Genomic DNA, 19,901 nt, shown 5'->3' on the forward strand with positions numbered 1-19,901 from the left:
CTACTAATCCCATGTGCAAAGGTACATATGAGGAAACTTCAATGGTACCTGAAAAACCTATGGTCTCAACACAGCCAGTTTGGAAACAATAATACCACTAATTCCATGTCTTCAAAAGGAATTTCTGTGGTGGGCTCAAGCATGCCAAAGAAACACAGGTCTCCCATTCTGCAAGCCTCAAGCAAATCAAGTCATCACAACAGACGCCTCGGACTACACCTGGGGGGCGCACATGACAGATCGGTGCATTCAGGGCAGATGGTTCCAAAATGAAAAGCACCTTCACATCAATCAAAAGGAAATGCTAGCAGTAACAAATGCTATTACAGCTTTCAAAGACCTTCTGCATCCAGGTCGCCTATTGATAAGGACAGACAACACCACAGTAATGTGGTACATAAACAGGGAGGAGCCCATTCATACCCCCTGTGCAGGCTGGCCATGTCACTTTGGGACATGGCCCTGGAATTACAAATCGAACTTAAAGCACAGTACTTGCCAGGCAAGGAAAACACGCTGGCAGACAACCTAAGCAGAAATATGACAGATCCACACGAATGGAAGTTGCATCCTCAAGTTTTTACAGAAATAATTCAAGCATGGGGAAGGCCAGACATAGATCTCTTTGCCTCCCACAAAAATCACCAGTTGACAAAATTCTGCTCAAGGACTTTCCATCCACAGGCCTGGAGAGTGGACGCTCTCTCTTTCAGTTGGACAGCAATGACAGTTTATGCCTTTTCACCTCTTCCTCTACTGCCCAAAGTTCTACTAAAAACCAGCGCAGGCAGACCAAAGATGATTCTTATTGCTCCAGACTGGCCAAGACAGCACTGGTACCCACTCCTGAGGAGCCTGACACATTCCCCTCCATGGACCCTACCTTGAATGCCTCTTCTGACTCGGCACAGCTTCAAAACTCTTCACAGTCAGCTGAAAACACTCAATCTGGCCGCATGGAAGATTCCTTAACATCACAACAGACCTTGCTCTCCAAGGAGGTGCAGGATGTCATTTTGGAGGCCAGAAGGCCGTCTACCAGAAAAGCTTACTCCGCAAAATGGAAACGGTTTTGTGCCTGGAATGAGAAAACGGGCCAGGATCCTGGAAAACTGAATTTACCTCAAATATTACAGTATCTAGCTGAGCTGCTAAGCAGTGGGCTTTCATTCTACTCCATCAAAATCCATGCTTCAGCCATTTCTGCAGAATACTACACTGATCCACCTTAATTCTCTCATCCCCTCTTAAGACAGTTCCTCAGAGGGGCAAAGAATATAAAACCCCCAAGGAAACAACCAATACCTGCTTGGGATCTCAATTTCATACTAGAAAAGCTGACGCTACCTCCTTTTGAGCCAGCTGCCTCAACAGATTTGCAATATTTGTCCTGGAAAACAGCTTTCCTTTTGGCTATCACCTCAGCTCGTAGGGTATCGGAACTACAAGCCCTCATGGCTGTGCAGCCTTTTATCATCTTCCATCAGGACAGAGTTTCCTTACGAACCAACCCGTCCTTTATGCCAAAGGTGGTATCCAGGGTAGCTTTGAATCAGGCTATACACTTACCTACCTTTTACCCTAATCCTCAAAACAAAGGGGAGAGACTACTACATTCCTTGGACATCCACAGACAGCTGCGTTATTATTTGGACAGAACAAAGCCTTTCAGAAAATCAGAACAGCTCTTTGTGTCCTATGCTGTAGGAGCTCAAGGGAAACCAATTTCCAAACAGACAATCTCAAAATGGATAGCCCACTGCATACGCTTTTGTTACTCTCTTCATGGTAAGACTGTACCTGCAGGCATCAGATCTTACTCCACAAGGGCCACAGCTACCTCTGCAGCTTTCCTCAGAGGAGTTCCTACCAAGGATATATTGGAAGCAGCCACTTGGAGTTCTGTGCATACCTTTTCCAAGCACCAACACCTACCATTATACTCCAAAACTAGAGCAGGCTTTGCCAGAGCAGTCTTGCAGGGCATTCTGGCTCCTCCTAGTTCCACCTAGTGCCTACCACCCCTTTCTTAGCTTTGGGATTCTACCCATCTGTTATGACTGCAGCTGTATGCACGAACATAGTACAGTTTTGTACCTACCATAAATGTAGATGTTAGAGTGCTAATACAGCTGCAGTCCAGGTTTCCCTCCCTCCTTCCCCTCTTGGGGTATTCCTTTATGGTGTATTTGCTTGCAACTACTGTTTTTTTATTATTTTGGATTGCTTTATTACACAAAATTATGTATTGCCTTCCTTCTTGGGGCACCTGACATCTGGGGCAAGAAAAACTGAAGAAAATGGCGTCTGCTGGTTCTTTTATACCCCTGGCGCTCTTACGTCAGGGAAGAAGCGACGACAACCGACGCTGGACCTAGAGTTTGGAATTCGGCCGACCGAGGACCTGCCTGACGGCAGGAGAACCCATCTGTTATGACTGCAGCTGTATTAGCACTCGAACATCTACATTTATGGTAGGTACAAAACTGTACTTTTCGGTTTCCTTGAAACATTGTTCTTGGTCAACTGTTCTGTTAGCTCTTTTCTGCCAAATGGTTGTCTGAGTTGCAGACCATTATGGCTTGTTCTCCTTTTTTGATTTTTCATGAGAACAGGGTGTCCTTGCACACTAATCCCTCCTTTACGCCCAAGGTGGTTAATGAGCTTTCCCTTACTCTATTAATCTGCCTTTTTTTTTCCCCTATCTGCAGTCTTGACAGTGAGAGGGTGCTGCGTACTTCGGAAGTGCATAGGCAGCTCAGAATTTATTTGGATCAGACTTAAGGCTATTTGTAAGTTTGATCTAGTGTTTTCTTTTCATCCTAGATCTTTGCGTCTAGCTGTATTCAAGCAAACTATTTCTTAAAACAAAATTCCAACCTGGTGAATCGTCTGATGAAGCGACTGCGAAAGCGCTAACCTTTTTATCAATAAGCCTATTTTTTGTTTCTTAAACACGCTTTGGATTATTTGGACTGGAAGCATTTGGATTTTATCCATCACGGACATCTATTGGGAGTGATTTTTGAGCTGCTAGTTCCCTTCATTGCTTTGCTCAGCAAGTATTTTGTTTTTGCTGTTATAAACTATTTCTTAGACTTCTAAGGCTATTTCGTTTTGTACACCTTTCATTGCAGGAGCCTTCCTTCTTCAGTCAAGGCTCATGCTACTAGAGAGGTGGCTTCTCCTGGTGCTTTTTACAAGGGGTTAGATACTAATTCTATTCTTGAAGCAGCTACTTGGTGGTCTGTGCATACCTTTACAAAACACTAGAAGTTGGATGGTATCTCCAGAGCTAGGGTTGGTTTTGTTAATGCAGTTCTTCGACTCTTTCTCCTTCCCCTTACTAAGTTTCCTCTTGAGCTTTGGCACTCTCCCGAATGTTACAAATACTGCAGCAGTGAATGTAAGGACATAGTACAGTTGTGTAATATCTTACCATAGCGGTAGATGTCCTTACCATCACTGCTGCAGTGTTTGCTCCCGCCTTCCCCCATTCCTGTTCTTCCTGGATGTACAGGTTACCTGTTTCCTTGGACTGGTGTTCCTACTGGGGCAATCAGTTCTTTTTATGGTAAACGTGAACATCACTTTTATGCCCCTACAGTATGCTAGAAGCATTTGAGTGACGTTCAGGCTTGCTTCTAAATGCAACAGGAAGTCTTTGGTATACTGGCCGGACAACAAGCTTCCACAGCAGGGAATCCTGAATGTTAAGAGTACTGCAGCAGTGAACGCGAGGGCAACTACCGTTATGGTAAGATATTACACAGCTGTACTTAGCACAAATTTACTGTGGGATGCATAACTTTGTGCAGCTGTACGTTTTTAGCTATTACATCTGCCTGGTAGATTTTAGACCAGAAGGTCGTCGTTTAGACAGGGTTGTATTTGATCTTTTACAGGGTGCTTTTGTGTCTCAGAAGGGACTACACATTTTCTGCCAAATGTTTTTCAAATGCCCCGTATTCAAGTCCATTCAGCTGTCTTGTATCCTTTCTGTAGGAAGAATACAGAGAAGACGGACCTTCATACCTTTGATGTAAACAAGTGCTTGTGCTATTGAAGTTGCTGCACAAGAAGCTTAGTTCACTCTGGAAGAGAATGCATGTTTTCTGCCAAATGTGATTTCCAGATTGTCCCATGGTCTGGTATGTTCATCTCTGTTGTGTTCCTTCTGGTGGAATAGTCCACAGGAGAGACAGACCTTCATACTTTTGATGTATACAAGTGCTTTTACTAATGAAGCTTGTCCAGTTTATCTCTTGCACCATGGCATGTTTTTTTTTTTTTGGGGGGGGGGGTGGCACAATGCAGATGGTCTGTCAGCAGCATTGCTTTGTCAGTGTTGCTTGTTCCTTTGCAGAATACAGTCAGGGGTTTCTAGACTTATGGAAGATGAGCAGTTTGAACTTGCTACAGAAATGTCTGTTGTAGACATTTGCAGTATTTAGTCATTGCTGTTTACATTTGATAAGCTGTACTACTTTGATCTCCACTATAGGATTTGTTTCTCCTTTGGAAATAGAGCGACAGGATTCAGATTTTTGCACATTTACATCTTGGGCTTTATGAATCCTTCTACTCTCAGCATGTGTAATTCTACTGCTTGAGATTTTCCTGAGCGTTCGGCATTGTAGGAAAGCCTCTCAAACTTGCATGTATGAAAGAAGTCAGATTAAGTGTTACTCTTAAAGAAAGCCATATTGCTGTGAATGCATACTACCCTTCATGTCCATTATTGGATGGTGGTTCCTTTGCATTTTTGTATGCTGTCCCTTATTATATATAAATTATAGTCTTCTGCCCTTAATTTTTTGTGGCTTTTTGGTGTAGTTCATCTTTGCAGTGTGGTAGTGGAGCTGGGGAATATGTGGCTGAGCTGATGCAGTGACGCCCAGTTCTTTGGTGGCAGAGGGCAAATGTATACCGAGTAGTAAGTCTGAGATCTTTGAAGAATCGGAGAGGTCTGTCAGGAAGAGGCACCTTAGTTTTTACTCTTGTAGAGTGCCCTTCTGAAGATCATTTGATGCAGTGAGGGCTCACATAGCTGTACCTCAAGAAGGTAGAAGTTTATGCTGAAATCAGTTATTTCTTGATTGTACTTTTTTGGACAGTTTAACATTATTTTTTGTTTTCTTTTCTTTAAAGAAAAAAACAGTCGTTTACCAGAACGTGAGGTTTGATGATCTTATAGAACCAGACTGTGTACCATCCCTTTGCACAGCTATGAATCCAGTACATGAGGTATATTCGTTTTACTTTGGTTTATTTGTGAGATTTTGTTTATGGGCTGTTACTAGGCAGTGAATGCTTTTTCTTTCATCGTTTGAGTATTGTAGGATTACGGCTGTGTGTAGTGAAAGATTTGTGCATATTAGATTTAGAGGTGAGAAGAACCATATTCTGTAACATGTTTTAAGCATTAATACAGTGGATATAAAGTGTACACACCCCTGTTAAAATGCCAGGTTTTTGTGATCACAATAAATCATTTCCAAACTTTTCTCACCTTAAATGTGACCTATATCCACTGTATATGCTGTTCAGCACTTGTCTGCTTGATCCAGTCCTTACACTACAGCAGTTGGACTGTTTGCAGCAGATGCCTTCTCTCTGTTCAGAATCTTTTGGAAAACTCTTCTCTTTGTTCCCACAATGTACTGGTGCACGGAAGCACTGACTCTCCATCTTCAGAGGGCATCACTAGAATTTTAAATCAGTTTTTTACTCTTCAGTATGTAAGATTCGAGCTTTCTTACAATTCTCACTTTGGTTGCTAGTATAGTACTTCTTTTTAACCGTTCTTTACAATTTCTACCAACAACTTTTACTTCATTTTATACCTCCTTCATTCTTGATAGACTGCTTTATTTTATCCTATACACAATTATTTCCCTTTCAACTTCTCTAAGTAAACAGTTTATTAGCTCATTTGAAGGTGTGAACAATTGTTTCAGAAGTTTTATGTTTGATTACTTTTATTGAAGACGGAAACAAATTAATAGATAGTGTTAACTTCATTTCCTATTACAGAATTCAATCATGGTATAGTGGATCCTTTCTATAACAGATGAGGCTTCTGGATTTTCTAGTGCACCAGACATGGTCACAGGATTCCTCCCTAAGATCCACACAGTTTGAGTATCCAGCCTCAGGCTGGAACAGCAGTCATCAGATTGTACTATTTTTAAACATCTCATCTCATGGACACTACTTGACCACAGGAAAAATGAACATTAAAAGATCTTCTACCTTGGGATGTTAAGATGTGTGACATAGCAAGAATAAGAAAAAGGAGGATAGAGATGTTTATCCTTAGATCACTCTTGCAGTAGCCTAAGCTACATGGGTTATATCCGGCCCAAGGTATGACAACCATCTAGCTTCCAAAAATTAAAGGCACCATCCATGTGGCCTAACTGCTGAGCAGCTTGAGGAGCATGACATGAAGTTGGTGCTTAGGAGGTTAAACCTTCAGAATCTTGCAGTCAAAATGTCCTCTTCTCTGTGGGCTATAACTAATTGAATGACTAGCTAGTCTCCAGGACTGAGTAGATAAGTACCCTGTTGGGGAATACCTTCCACTCTGCAATTTGTGAAAAAAGTTGAACTTGTCAGAAATTGCCAGTGGATTGGACGGGTGTTTTTAGTGGTTGTCACAAAAATTGTATCATAAGTTACATTTTTAGTCCGTATTCTCTGTGAGGAAATACCTTTCAAAATGTGAGAAAAGGTTTTATTTTAAAAAAAAATTATACATCTAGGGGCTAGGATTGGTAATTTTTCAGCCTGCCATTACAAAATTTACCTCAAAATCTACTTTGTTTCAGTCAGGTTGGGCAACCAATTGTCCAAGACTTCACTACTTGCTTGTCTGAAACACTTGTTTGGTAGAAATATAGGCCAGGCTTTAAGGTGTTTGCTTCTTCCTCCCCAGTCCACAAAAAGAAGAAAGGTGTTTGGGAGGCTTTTGTCTTCATATGACTTCCTGTTTGAATCAGCTGTCAATGAGTGATTCCTGGTACTTTGAGCCACTCATAGATTTCTTCCATCTGGTGTTGCTCCTTGAGAAGCTGCTGTTCGGTCTTCCATCTGGTGTTGCTCTTTGAGAAACTGCTGTTCGGCTGCCCTGTTTAGGTAGGGGAAAACCACACTTGTTTGTCTTTGAGGAGGGAGCAGATGATGGTGTACTGAGAAGCTGCTCTAAGGAGCTTGATTTCCAGAGAACCAACCAGTGGTTGGATTGTTTTTATCTGTGTGTCTCCCAAGAAAAGAAAACTGGCATTTTTCTTTCACAAAGGGAAGGGCATACAAGATTTCTGAGCTTTACTAAGGGCTTATTTAAAGTATTTTAATCTTTGACTTTTGAGTCTTACCTGAAAATTTTAGCTTTAGTTTCCCTAGTTCCTTTGCCAAAGGAGGGGGAATCTGATTCTGAGGGAATTTTTTCTTCAGATCTCCTGATGAGTTATCTTTTTCTGATACTATTGCCAGAATGAATGAGTTTTCAATTGAGAGGTAAAACAAGTGTCAGAATGCCTGAAAAGTATTGAGATTTAATGCTGGTGGATTTTCTTCAGCCTGTAGCTCTTTTTCTTGTCTTGCCAGCATTAGACTATCCTTTCTTGACAGCCAGCAGTTTGCCTCGCAATAAGCTTTTTGCCCCTAAGAAGTCTGATAAATTGTATAAGGTTCCTTAGACCCAGAAATTTCTCTGTCTTCAAACCCTAGCTCGCACTCTGCAGTGAATTGATTTTCTTTTCAAAACCATCCTCTGCCAAACATCTTTTCAGCTAACCCTTTTCCTTCTAACAAAGATGGGCAAGTATTTCATATATTTTGGAAGGTTTATTATACTTTTTCCATCATAGCCTTCAGTATAGTAATTAGGTTCACATGTCTTAAGTTTAATTATTTTGATTTGATTTGAAAGAAAAGCATTCCTGCACTGTCCCTCACTAAGGAAAAGGACTTGCAAGGTCTATATCTTAAGTGTAACCGTTGTGCTAATAGATTGCTTGGCTGAACTTGGGTCTACAGCTAGCCTAGGGTCCATAGTAAAAGATAGCTTAACAGTCTTAGACTCCCTAGTCAGGCTGCTGTAATTAATAAAAAAAACATTCTACAGCTCAAACAGCCTGTAAAACACATCCCCCCTGCTTACTTCACCTCACAGTTGCTAAAGAAATAAAATATTTGTACAAAATTCAGGTTAAAAGCTTGCTTTCTCCCAACAGTCAGCGAAATTGCCTGGCTAAGCTACAGACTTTAATACAGTATTGAGTAAAACACAGCTCACTTTTAAAAGCATTGAATAAATTGCAGCTCACTTTAAAAAGAATTGAGTAAAAACACTAAGTTGTATTCTTTAAGCCTGCATACTCACAGACCCTGGATATCCTTGTAACTTGGTGTAGCTCCGCTTGCCCTCGCTTCACTTGTGCTCGCTCCACACCCCACCCTGCCCCCAAATTCCACCTGCCCCCACTACTGCTAAATTTATGCCCAATAAACCACTCCCCCTCCAACATATTGATAACCCGCACCTCCAGACATCACCCCTTCCCGCCAACAACCCCTAAATTCTCCACCCACATTCCTTACCAGGTACCATTATCATCAAGATGAGACCAGTTATGTTCCTCTCAGATGTTCATCGTGCATACAGCTGCAGTCATAACAGATGGGTTCTCCTGCCGTCAGGCGGGTCCTCGGTCGGCCGAATTCCAAAGTCTAGGTCCGGCGTCGGTTGTCGTCGCTTCTTCCCTGACGTCAGAGCGCCAGGGGTATAAAAGAACCAGCCAACGCCATTTTCTTCAGTCTTTCTTGCCGCGTGGTGCCCGAAGCAGAAGCAGTTCGCAAGTGCCGGTCGGTTAGCTCCTGAAATTACGAAAATTTTGCAACTGAAGTCTTCTTTAAAGCTAAGTACCCCGTTGGGGAAACTTTTCTTGCCTCAGACCGATGTCAGACAAAGTTAATAATTGTATTTCTTGTGGGAAGCAAATACCGCATAAGGATTTTCATTCCCTCTGCATTCCTTGCTTAGGCCCAGATCACGACGTCTCGGTCTGTCGTTTTTGTGCTTCATTCAACAAACGCACCATTAAGCGTCGGGTGGAGTTCGCCCAGTGCTATTTTGGCAAAAGATTTAACTATATTATGTCGTCGGATACTCCGACTCCAGTTTTGTCTAAAAAACGCAAAGATAAGGACCGACACACGAGGTCCACGGCCTCTACCAACACCACGCCAAAGCCGACTACAGGTGGTCCGGTTCTCAGCGAGGCGGCTACGCAGCCCCTGCCTACCGACGACACTTCATTGGCGGTGTCTTCTGTGCCCGAGGTCGCAGGCTCCTCGGCCCACACCCAGACTACAGATACCGAAGCCACTCTTGGTGGTGAATCTCAAAATGTAGACAGGTCTGCCTCCTCTCAAGGTGTCTTCAGACCTTCCTCTTCTTTTTCTATCAAGGCTTTCACTAAGTCTAAAGCAGCCATGCATTCTAAGAGACAAGCTCCACAGGGCCCTTCTCCAGGCCCCATGCCTAAAAAACAGATGCTTAAAATGGCTGAGGATTTGATTACTCTTATCAGGGGTTCTCAACCCCCCCCCCCCCCCTGGACAAAAGGCCCAGAGTGGAGGAAGAATCCCCCTCCTCTGACCAGGCCTCCATTATTTCAGAGCACTCTGATGAACAGGAACATTCTTACTCCCCATTTGAAGATTCTGATGCTGAGGAGTCCATTCCCTCTGTCTCCCCGCCAGAGGATTACTCATTTGGGGAAACCTTGCATGCCTTAAGGGAACACTTCCACTGGGAAGGCCAAGAGTACTCAGATTCCAAGAATAGGCTTAGGGATTTTCTCTTGCTACCTCAGCACAGGCCTCTGGCTATACCGCCTGTCTTAGACATACTAGATGATGTGTACTCGGAGGCCTGCCTTAACCCGGATTCTTTACCTCCAGCCCCAGTCAAGCCTGACGGGTACTACCGGGTTCCTGACTCGCACCAATTTTTATACAAAAGCCATGCGGCTGACCCAGAAACTATCTCATAGGGCCCCAAGGGAATTAAGGCCTCCACTGCTAAAAACCCATTACCTTCCGAGAGAGATTCCAGATCCTTAGAAAGGTGGGGAAAAATGGTGTACACCTCGGCCACCTTAACCATGAGGGCATTAAACTGCCAGTTCCATATGCTAAAGTACCAACAGTTTCTGTTATCACAGTTGAGAAGTAAAATGTCACAACCTGAACAACCAGACTTGAAGGAGTCTAACCATTGGGTAGAATCCCAAAGCAGAGGTAAGGGAGGCTGGCAAATCATAAGGAAGCAGGAGCTGTCAACATGCCTTGCAAAATAGCTGTGGCAAAACCAGCCCTAGATTTAGAGTAGAGAGGAAGGTGGTAATGCTTAGAGAAAGTATGCACTGAACTCCAAGTAGCTGCCTCCAAAATATCCTTAGTTGCCACCCCCCTTAGAAATGCTGTTGAAGTGGCAGTAGCCCTTGTGGAATGAGGCCTAATCCCAGCCGGAATCTCCTTGCCATGATGGGAATAACAAAATGAAGAATAAACCTGTTGGGAGAAAACTATAAAAAAAAAATACAATAAGCTGGTTGCATAAATGTACACACCCTTTAACTAATACTTTGTTGAAGCACTTTTTATATCAAAGACCCCAAAGAGGTAGATACAGGCGCCCGAGGGGCAGAGGGCAATCCCAAGGATCGTTTAGGGGCAGACAATGGCAAGCTCCTACACAAAGAGGTGGTGAGGATAGTTCGCAGCCATTCAGAAAGCAAGCCCAATGACTTCCCCTTTGCATGCCAAGCAAGGCTCAAATGGCAGCACCCTTAGGCGGAAAACTGGCATTATTTTCAAAAAATTGGCATATTGTCACAAAAGACAAATGGATCCTGGACATTATTAACAGAGGCTACAGATTCCATTTTCACACCCTTCCAAAAATGAGAGGCATGCCAAACCTGCCACACAATCAAAGGGCAGAGACAGAAAGACAAATTTTAGATCTCATGGACATGAAAGCTATTCAAGAGGTACCTACTCACGACCAAGGTCAAGGTTTTTATTCCAGACTCTTCCTGGTACCAAGGAAGGGAAAAGATTGGAGACCTATTTTGGACCTATCCATCCTAAACCCATTTTACTGCACAAAATTCAAGATGCTCACATTACAGCAGCTTCTTCCCATGCTGGGCAAGGAGTCTTGGCTGGTAACATTGGACCTCAAGGAGGCATACCTGCATGTCCCAATCAGACAAAATTGCAGAAGATACCTCAGATTTCTTGCAGGTTAAACCCATTATCAATTCTCTGCATTGCCCTTTGGCTTATCTAATGTGCCCAGAGTATTCACGAAATGCCTGGCATCAGTAATTGCCTACTGCAGACTTCAAGGGATACAAATATACCCATATTTGGACGACTGCCTGATCCAAGCGGACAGCAAGCACATACTTCTGAAACATCTGGCTTTTGTAATGTTGAATTCTCTGGGATACACAGTCAACAAAAAGAAACCAAGGCTAATACCCTCTCAGAAAATAATTTTCCTGGGTGCCAACTTGGACACAAACACCCAGATGGCCTACCTCACGTCAGAGAAGCAGGGGCAACTAACTCAATACTTCAGAAAACTAGCAAATTTCACCAGGCTGACTGCAAGGAAAATCCTGCAGGCTCTGGGATTCATGGCATCTTGCATCCTACTAATCCCATGTGCAAAGCTGCATATGAGGAAACTTAAATGGTACCTGAAAAACCTATGGTCACAACACAGCCACAGTTTGGAAACAATTATACCACTAATTCCATGTCTTCAAAAGGAATTTCTGTGGTGGGCTCAAGCTTGCCAAACAAACACAGGTCTCCCATTCTGCAAGCCTCAAGCAAATCAAGTCATCACAACAGACGCCTCGGACTATGCCTGGGGGGCGCACATGACAGATCGGTGCATTCAGGGCAAATGGTCCCAAAAAGAAAAGCACCTTCACATCAGTCAAAAGGAAATGCTAGCAGTAATAAATACTATTATATAGTATTGAAATTTTAAATGCTATGGTTTTGGAATATGAGGCGAAAGCCGATATTCTTCTAACTGAGCTAAATGGTTTAAACAACTCATTTAGTGAATGACAGAAATTTTCAGAGTGTAAAATTTAACTATGATAGTGTTTGATGAAGTAGATCAGTTTTGTGTTAGAATCCTTAACCGAAAAGTACGTAAATTAGAACGTGACCTCATTGAATATCGTGAAGGAGTGGTATATCCACTGCCTGGTAGATCACGATGGGTCAATAAACCAAATGTGGGTAGTTATATTAATAACAACAACCAGGGGAACATTCCCGAAGAACACAATTTAAAATATAGTGAACCACTTCGTAGAAGCGAAAGGCTGGCTGACAAAGGAAGGAAAGAACTCCCCCAGGATTTTCAGCAACTCCCCGGGAGAACGGGGGGGAGGGGACAAAAACAGACACCTCAAGGGTGGAACAGGAGATAGTAGCATGTCAAGCTGGCAATGTGTCTCAGAATGAACATAACATGTCCTTTTACACATGGTAGTAACTGTGTTGTAATCAAGAAAGATAATTTTACTATTTTCAACTATACAGACTTTGACATTAAGCAGGGCGCATTTGACTTGCTAACCAGAGGTCTCCAATTTGTACCCCTACGCCCCCTCAATATAGTGAACACTCTTATAGACTTGAAACTTTTTGTAAGGAATTTAAATCTTACACTCTACTTCAAGGGGCAACCCTATACCAACAACAAATTGAGTAGGAGTAGTACTTTCAACCCCCCCACCCACCCATCTATTAAGGTCTTTGAGGAACTTGTTGATAGGGACCTTAGATCATTCCGGTCCAAAGTAGCTAAAACATCTCCAACCAACTTAGACCAACAAGAACTCAGACTCATTAACTATCTCAAGAAAGAGAATGTTAGAGTTGTGAAACCTGATAAAGGGGGAGGGGTGGTGTTGATGTACAACTCTGATTATGATACCTACATTTACAGCATGTTGCAGGATTCTAACCAGTACGAGCTAGTATCTAGAAATGAGGCTAATATCGCCTATTCGAAGATCAGTTTTATGTTAACTGACCACCTACTTCAAGGCGCTATTAATGAAAAGCTTTGCAACTACTTGTATGTCAACAAACCAAGAATCCCTGTTATTTTCGGAATCCCCAAGATACACAAAGGGCTTGACCCTTTAAAGTTTCGACCAATTGTATCTGGGGCAGGAGGCATTACAGAACCTTTAGGGAAATTTATTGATCAGGTAACAAAACAGTTCGGAACATCATTAGAACACGTTTGTAAGGACTCCTGGGATTTTCTCAAAGGAATAAAACATGCTTTTTACAAACCGGAACTTCTTTTGATCACTATAGATATAGTTGATCAATTCCCAAGTATTCCACATTCAGTGGGTTTAGAGTGGTTTAATGAAGTATTAAGTACTGAAACCAATCTGGGCAACACTATAACTAACCTGTTAGTTGAATACATGGAAACAATTTTAGAAAACAACTATATACATTTCAATGGTGAAATACACAAGCAGAAAAAAGGAGTAGCTATGGGCACTCCTTGTGCATCCTTTTATGCTAACACAGTCTTACACAGATGGGAACATAGGTTTATTTTTTCTACCACCTGGGTACAATATTTAGTGCACTACAAGAAGGTACCTAGACGATATATGCATTTTTTGGGCAGGAACCCATGATGAATTTTTGGATTTCATCAAGTATTTAAACTCAACCACCCATTTTTTATCTTTTACGTATACGATTAGTAATGACGAACTACATTACCTTGATGTAACCTTATACAAGGATCGGGTCAATAATGTATTCCAATCTAAACTGTATAGGAAGCCCAACCTTTTCTAATGCATGCTTACACTTTCAGAGTGGAAACCCCTTCTATCAGAAAAAGGGCATTGTCAAAGGACAATTCATAAGAGCTTCTAGAATGTCCAGTACTACACACGATTGTTTAGAAGAGATTGACTTCCTAAAATCTCTATTTCTTGAAAGAGGATACCCCTTAACGCTTTTAACTACTTTAGCCCAACAGGTCATGGGCAGCAGAGAAACACTCTATCCCCCTCTTTTAGGTGCAGATGTGGTTGTTCATCACACTGACATTAAAAAGCCTGACCACACTTATGGCAGGTTCATTTATACTTACTGTCTCAACTCCTTTGAAGTTGAAGAAATTTTCCACAGGCATTGGCCAGTTCTTTCACTACATGATGAATTGAAAAATATTATACCACCACACCCAAAGTTTATTAGAAAGAGGAACACCAACCTCAAAGAAATTTTTGAAGGGAACAACCATACCAGAACGAACACTCAATTGCCCAAAGCAGGCACCTTTAAATGTGGTGCCTGCAAACAATGTAACACTATTTTTGACACCCCTGGTATTTACATTGTTTCTAGGAACTTTCTGTTTAAACCTAAAGTTTTTACAAACTGTGGCAGCAAAGGAGTGGTATACTTAGGGTTCTGTACCACCTGCACTAGTTTCTATATTGGCAAAACAGAAAGGCCTTTTAGAAGAAGAATTTATGAGCATTTACATGACATTTCTAAACAAAAGGAATCAAATGCTTTATATAAGCATTCCTTGGTTTGCAAGAATTTCAAATTCAAGTTCTTGGTATTGGAACAAGTACTTCCCAATGCTAGGGGTGGTGACTGGGAAACCAGTCTAGAATATAGAGAACTTTTCTGGCAACTCAGGTTAGAAGCAAGTAGAGCCCCAGGTTTAAATGAGAGTGTTAACATCAGCAGTGTTCTGAAAATTAGAAGAGCTCGCTTGTAGGTTTGTAAGTAGACACACATTTCACAGTAAGATCTTTCACTGTTGTAGGTGTCTGCTGCAACATGACTTTTTAACTACAGTAAACTTTATGCTTGTATACTTTTTTCAACAATTTTTTCTCTACAGATGTATGTTTTCTATTTCTACTATTTTTAAAATTTTTAACATTCACCAAATATATTTATCACAAAAATTATGAACAGGAATACAGTTTTTAACATAACTGATAATGCAGTTCATTTAATAGGTTTTATATGTATACACACTTGCTAATAGAGTTAATACATGAGCATTAGCACGTACATTTTTAAACAGTGTATTTTATGTTTTAAATGTGCAATGCTTTGTAATGTGGGTATTTCTTTTTAAACATATGATCATTTCTCCTTTTTAAATTGAGTGTTGCTTCACTAAAGTAGCACTCCTCACTAATTGTTAATTGACTTAAGACGAACAGCTAACTAGCTAACCATGTGATAGGAAAAGATGTATAAAATGGCACTGTTTCCAATGTTTTTAATTCATTTTTAACTTGAAAAAGCTCGGTATCTAGCCGAGCGAAAGCGCTTGTTTTTTATCAATAAATTTTCTTGCAACTACCCACTTGGCACTCGTTTACTCAGTGGATTACATTGGTCAGATCCTGCTTTGAAGCTTGTTTTTCTTTGGTTTGGAAATGCTATTATAGCTTTCAAAGACATTCTGCATCCAGGTCAACTATTGATAAGGATAGACAACACCACAGTAATGTGGTACATAAACAGGGAGGAACCCATTCATACCCCCTATGCAGGCTGGCCATGTCACTTTGGAACATGGCCCTGGAATTACAAATCGAACTTCAAGCACAGTACTTGCCAGGCAAGGAAAACATGCTGGCAGACAATCTAAGCAGAAATATGACAGATCCACACGAATGGAAGTTGCATCCTCAAGTTTTTACAGAGATAATTCAAGCATGGGGAAGGCCAGACATAGATCTCTTTGCCTCCCACAAAAATCACCATTTGACAAAATTCTGCTCAAGGACTTTTCATCCACAGGCCTGGAGAGTGGACGCTCTCTCTTTCAGTTGGACAACAATGACAGTTTATGCCTTTCCACCTCTTCCTCTGCTGCCCAAAGTTTTATTAAAAACCAGAGCAGACGGACCAAAGATGATTCTCATTGCTCCAGACTGGCCAAGACAGCACTGGTACCCACTCCTGAGGAGCCTGACTCATTCCCCTCCATGGACCCTACCTCTAATGCCTCTTCTGACTCAGCACAGCTTCAAAACTCTTCACAGTCAGCTGAAAACACTCAATCTGGCCGCATGGAAGATTCCTTAACATCACAACAGACCCAACTCTCCAAGGAGGTGCAGGATGTCATTTTGGAGGCCAGAAGGCCGTCTACTAGAAAAGCTTACTCCGCAAAATGGAAACGGTTTTGTGCCTGGAATGAGAAAAAGGGCCAAAATCCTGGAAAACTGAATTTACCTCAAATATTACAGTATCTAGCTGAGCTGCTAAGCAGTGGACTTTCATTCTCCTCCATCAAAATCCATGCCTCAGCCATTTCTGCAGAATACAACACTGATCCACCTTTATTCTCTCACCCCCTCTTAAGACAGTTCCTCAGAGGGGCTAAGAATATAAACCCCCCAAGGAAACAACCAATACCTGCTTGGGATCTCAATTTCATTCTAGAAAAGCTGACCTTGCCTCCTTTTGAGCCAGCTGCCTCAACAGATTTGCAATATTTGTCCTGGAAAACAGCTTTCCTTCTGGCTATCACCTCAGCTCGTAGGGTATCGGAACTACAAGCCCTCATGGCTGTGCAGCCTTTTATCATCTTCCATCAGGACACGGTTTCCTTACGAACCAACCCGTCCTTTATGCCAAAGGTGGTATCCAGGGTAGCTTTGAATCGGGCTATACACTTACCTACCTTTTACCCTAATCCTCAAAACAAAGGGGAGAGACTACTACATTCCTTGGACATCCACAGACAGCTGTGTTATTATTTGGACAGAACAAAGCCTTTTAGGAAATCAGAACAGCTCTTTGTGTCCTATGCTATAGGAGCTCAAGGGAAGCCAATTTCCAAACAGACAATCTCAAAATGGATAGCCCACTGCATACGCTTTTGTTACTCTTTTCATGGTAAAACTGTACCTGCAGGCATCAGATCTCACTCCACAAGGGCCACAGCTACCTCTGCAGCTTTCCTCAGAGGAGTTCCTACCAAAGATATTTTGGAAGCAGCCACTTGGAGTTCTGTGCATACCTTCTCCAAGCACTACCACCTACCATTATACTCCAAAACTAGAGCAGGCTTTGCCACTGCAGTCTTGCAGGGCATTCTGGCTCCTCCTAGTTCCACCTAGTGCCTACCACCCCTTTCTTAGCTTTGGGATTCTACCCATCTGTTATGACTGCAGCTGTATGCACGATGAACATAGTACAGTTTTGTACCTACCATAAATGTAGATGTTCGAGTGCTAATACAGCTGCAGTCCAGGTTTCCCTCCCTCCTTCCCCTCTTGGGACAGGCCTATTGGCTAACACCTCCTCATACAACCTGATTGAGGTATTCTTTTATGGTGTATTTGCTTGCAACTACTGTATTTTGATTATATTGCATTGCTTTATTACACAAATGTATGTATTGCCTTCCTTCTGGGGGCACCTGACATCTAGGGCAAGAAAAACTGAAGAAAATGGTGTCTGCTGGTTCTTTTATACCCCTGGCGCACTGACGTCAGGGAAGAAGCGACGGCAACCGACGCCGGACCTAGACTTTGGAATTCTACTGACCGAGGACCCGCCTGACGGCAGGAGAACCCATCTGTTATGACTGCAGCTGTATTAGCACTCTAACATCTACATTTATGGTAGGTACAAAACTGTACTTTATATTACCTGGGCTATATCACCTCACCTCACCATCTATGAAAACCAGCCCTATCTTGGCTTTCACCACCCTGTATCTCATACCATCTCTGCTTCCACCTTGAGTGAATCAGACCAACCCCTAGCTCACTACAAACCTGTCCTCTCCACTTTTAACAACCACCAACTAACTAAACCACAGACCATCTCCTCAAACTAGGTATTATCATAAAATAAGTAAAGTGCTGAAACGAATAATCATGGCACACTTCCCTCTGATGAGGGATGGAGACATCCACCCTAACTCTGGACCCACCCTTCCCACAAGTTCCCAGCCCACTGCCACCTTCAGCATATGGCCAAATGCAAGGTCCCCTAACTCTGTTCTGACCTGTCACCTAAACATCAGGAGTATTAACAAGGCCCATAATCTTCATGCCCTTCTAGCCACCTACTCGTCTTATGTGCTATATCTTACAGAAACCGGACTAAAACCAGGAACTAAAAATGATGAGGTTATCCCACCAGGGTACAACATACTTAGACTAGACCGAAACGCCAGGAAAGGTGGAGGAGTAACAGTTCTGTTTAAAAACACAGTAGATGTCACTCCAGCCCCACAGCAGCACCCCCCCTGTTCAATAATGCAGAAGCCCTAGTTAGCAAACTACAGCTTAACAAAAGTAAATCTATATAAATTGCCTGCATTTATATCCCCCCAGGCAACAATGCAAATACCCTAGAAGACTTCCTCCAATGGCTTTCTAATACGTATTCCCATGAAACCTATGGTGTTGGGTGACGTTAATATTGACTGGTACAGTTGTTCCTCCAAATCTCCCACCACCCATATAAACCTTCACGGCTATACCCAACCTGTATTCCTCACCCACCAGAATAAATAAATCCAACTACAAAGGCAGTATCCTGGTCTGGATTCTTAGCAACAATCACTCTGACCTGTATAACACACAGGTACTCTCCCAGTTACATCATTAAGCATAAAGTAGATAACCACCACCAAGATGTTCATCGTGTTTCACTGTTGCAGTCATGACTGTAGGGTTCTCCCCTGCCGGCAGGCAGCCCCAGGTCGGCCAGAATCCCAAAGTCTGGGTCCGGCGTCGGCTGTTCAACCATGCTCCCTGACGTCAGAGCGCCAGGAGTACAAAGCTGACAGCAGACGTCATCTTCTCCAGTCTTTCTTGCCGTGCGGTGATAGCAGTTCGCAATTGCCGGTCGGCTGACTCCTGACTAATTTTACTGATACACTTCGGTCCGAAGACTTTCTTCTCCACTCAAAGCTAAGTACCCCGCTGGGGAAACTTTTTTCTTGCTCCACTCCGATGTCGGAAAAAGTTAATTGTATTTCATGTGGGATGCAAATACCTCATAAGGATTTTCATTCTTACTGTATTCCTTGCTTGGGCCCTGACCACGACGTAGCTAGTTGTCGGTTTTGTGCTAGATTCAATCAACATACAATTAAGCGAAGGTACGATTTTGCTTTTCATTACTTCGGTAGGCGCTTTAACTACAAAATGTCGTCTGATACGGTCCCAGCTACGGGAGTTCACAAATGTCGCAAGGATAAAGACAGGCCTCCGAGGTCCAAATCTGATGATAGTGCACAAGCGGAGCCAGCTTCAGGTTCGGCCGTCGTCAGTGCGGCGCTTTTGCAGCCCCTGTCGTTGGCCATTTCAGAACAGACGGCCGAAACGGACTCTCATGAGGAGCCAACCATGCCTTTAAATATTTATTTTGCAGGACCTTCGGACAATGCTCCTTCGGATGGGTCTGGAGCCGCTGTGCAGGTACCGGCTTCCGAAGGGGTTTTCAGGCCTACTCAGCTACTAATAAAGGCAAAGACAAAGGCAAAGACTCCTTCAAAATCAAAGACTTCTACACAGGCTTCTTCTGAACTGGTTCCCAAGTCACAGAAAGTTACTCAAGATGGCGGAGGATTTACTTACTATGATTAGGGGTTCTCATCCCCCTCCAGACAAAAGGCCAAGGCAGGATGTTTCTTATGATTCCTCTGATCAGGCTTCTGTTTCCTCAGTTTCTTCTGATCAGGAATATTCTTTCCCTCCTTATGAGGATTCTGATGCTGAAGAATCCATTCCTTCAGTTTCTCCCCC

General features: G+C 42.6%; 1 protein-coding gene across 1 annotated transcript in view; it reads left to right on the plus strand.

Moving 5' to 3' along the window:
* Positions 1–19,901, plus strand: part of LOC122801541 — a gene marked incomplete in the record, with an annotated part of 1,254,309 nt that overhangs the window by 463,198 nt on the left and 771,210 nt on the right. Inside the window, 1 exon segment of the mRNA XM_044070969.1 lies at positions 5,152–5,247. Within this exon segment, the coding sequence (XP_043926904.1) occupies positions 5,152–5,247 (96 nt within the window).

The sequence above is a fragment of the Protopterus annectens genome, chromosome 5.part0 (genome assembly GCF_019279795.1).
Source record: "Protopterus annectens isolate FY-2018-M chromosome 5.part0, PAN1.0, whole genome shotgun sequence".
In the NCBI taxonomy this organism is placed as follows: domain Eukaryota; kingdom Metazoa; phylum Chordata; order Ceratodontiformes; family Protopteridae; genus Protopterus; species Protopterus annectens.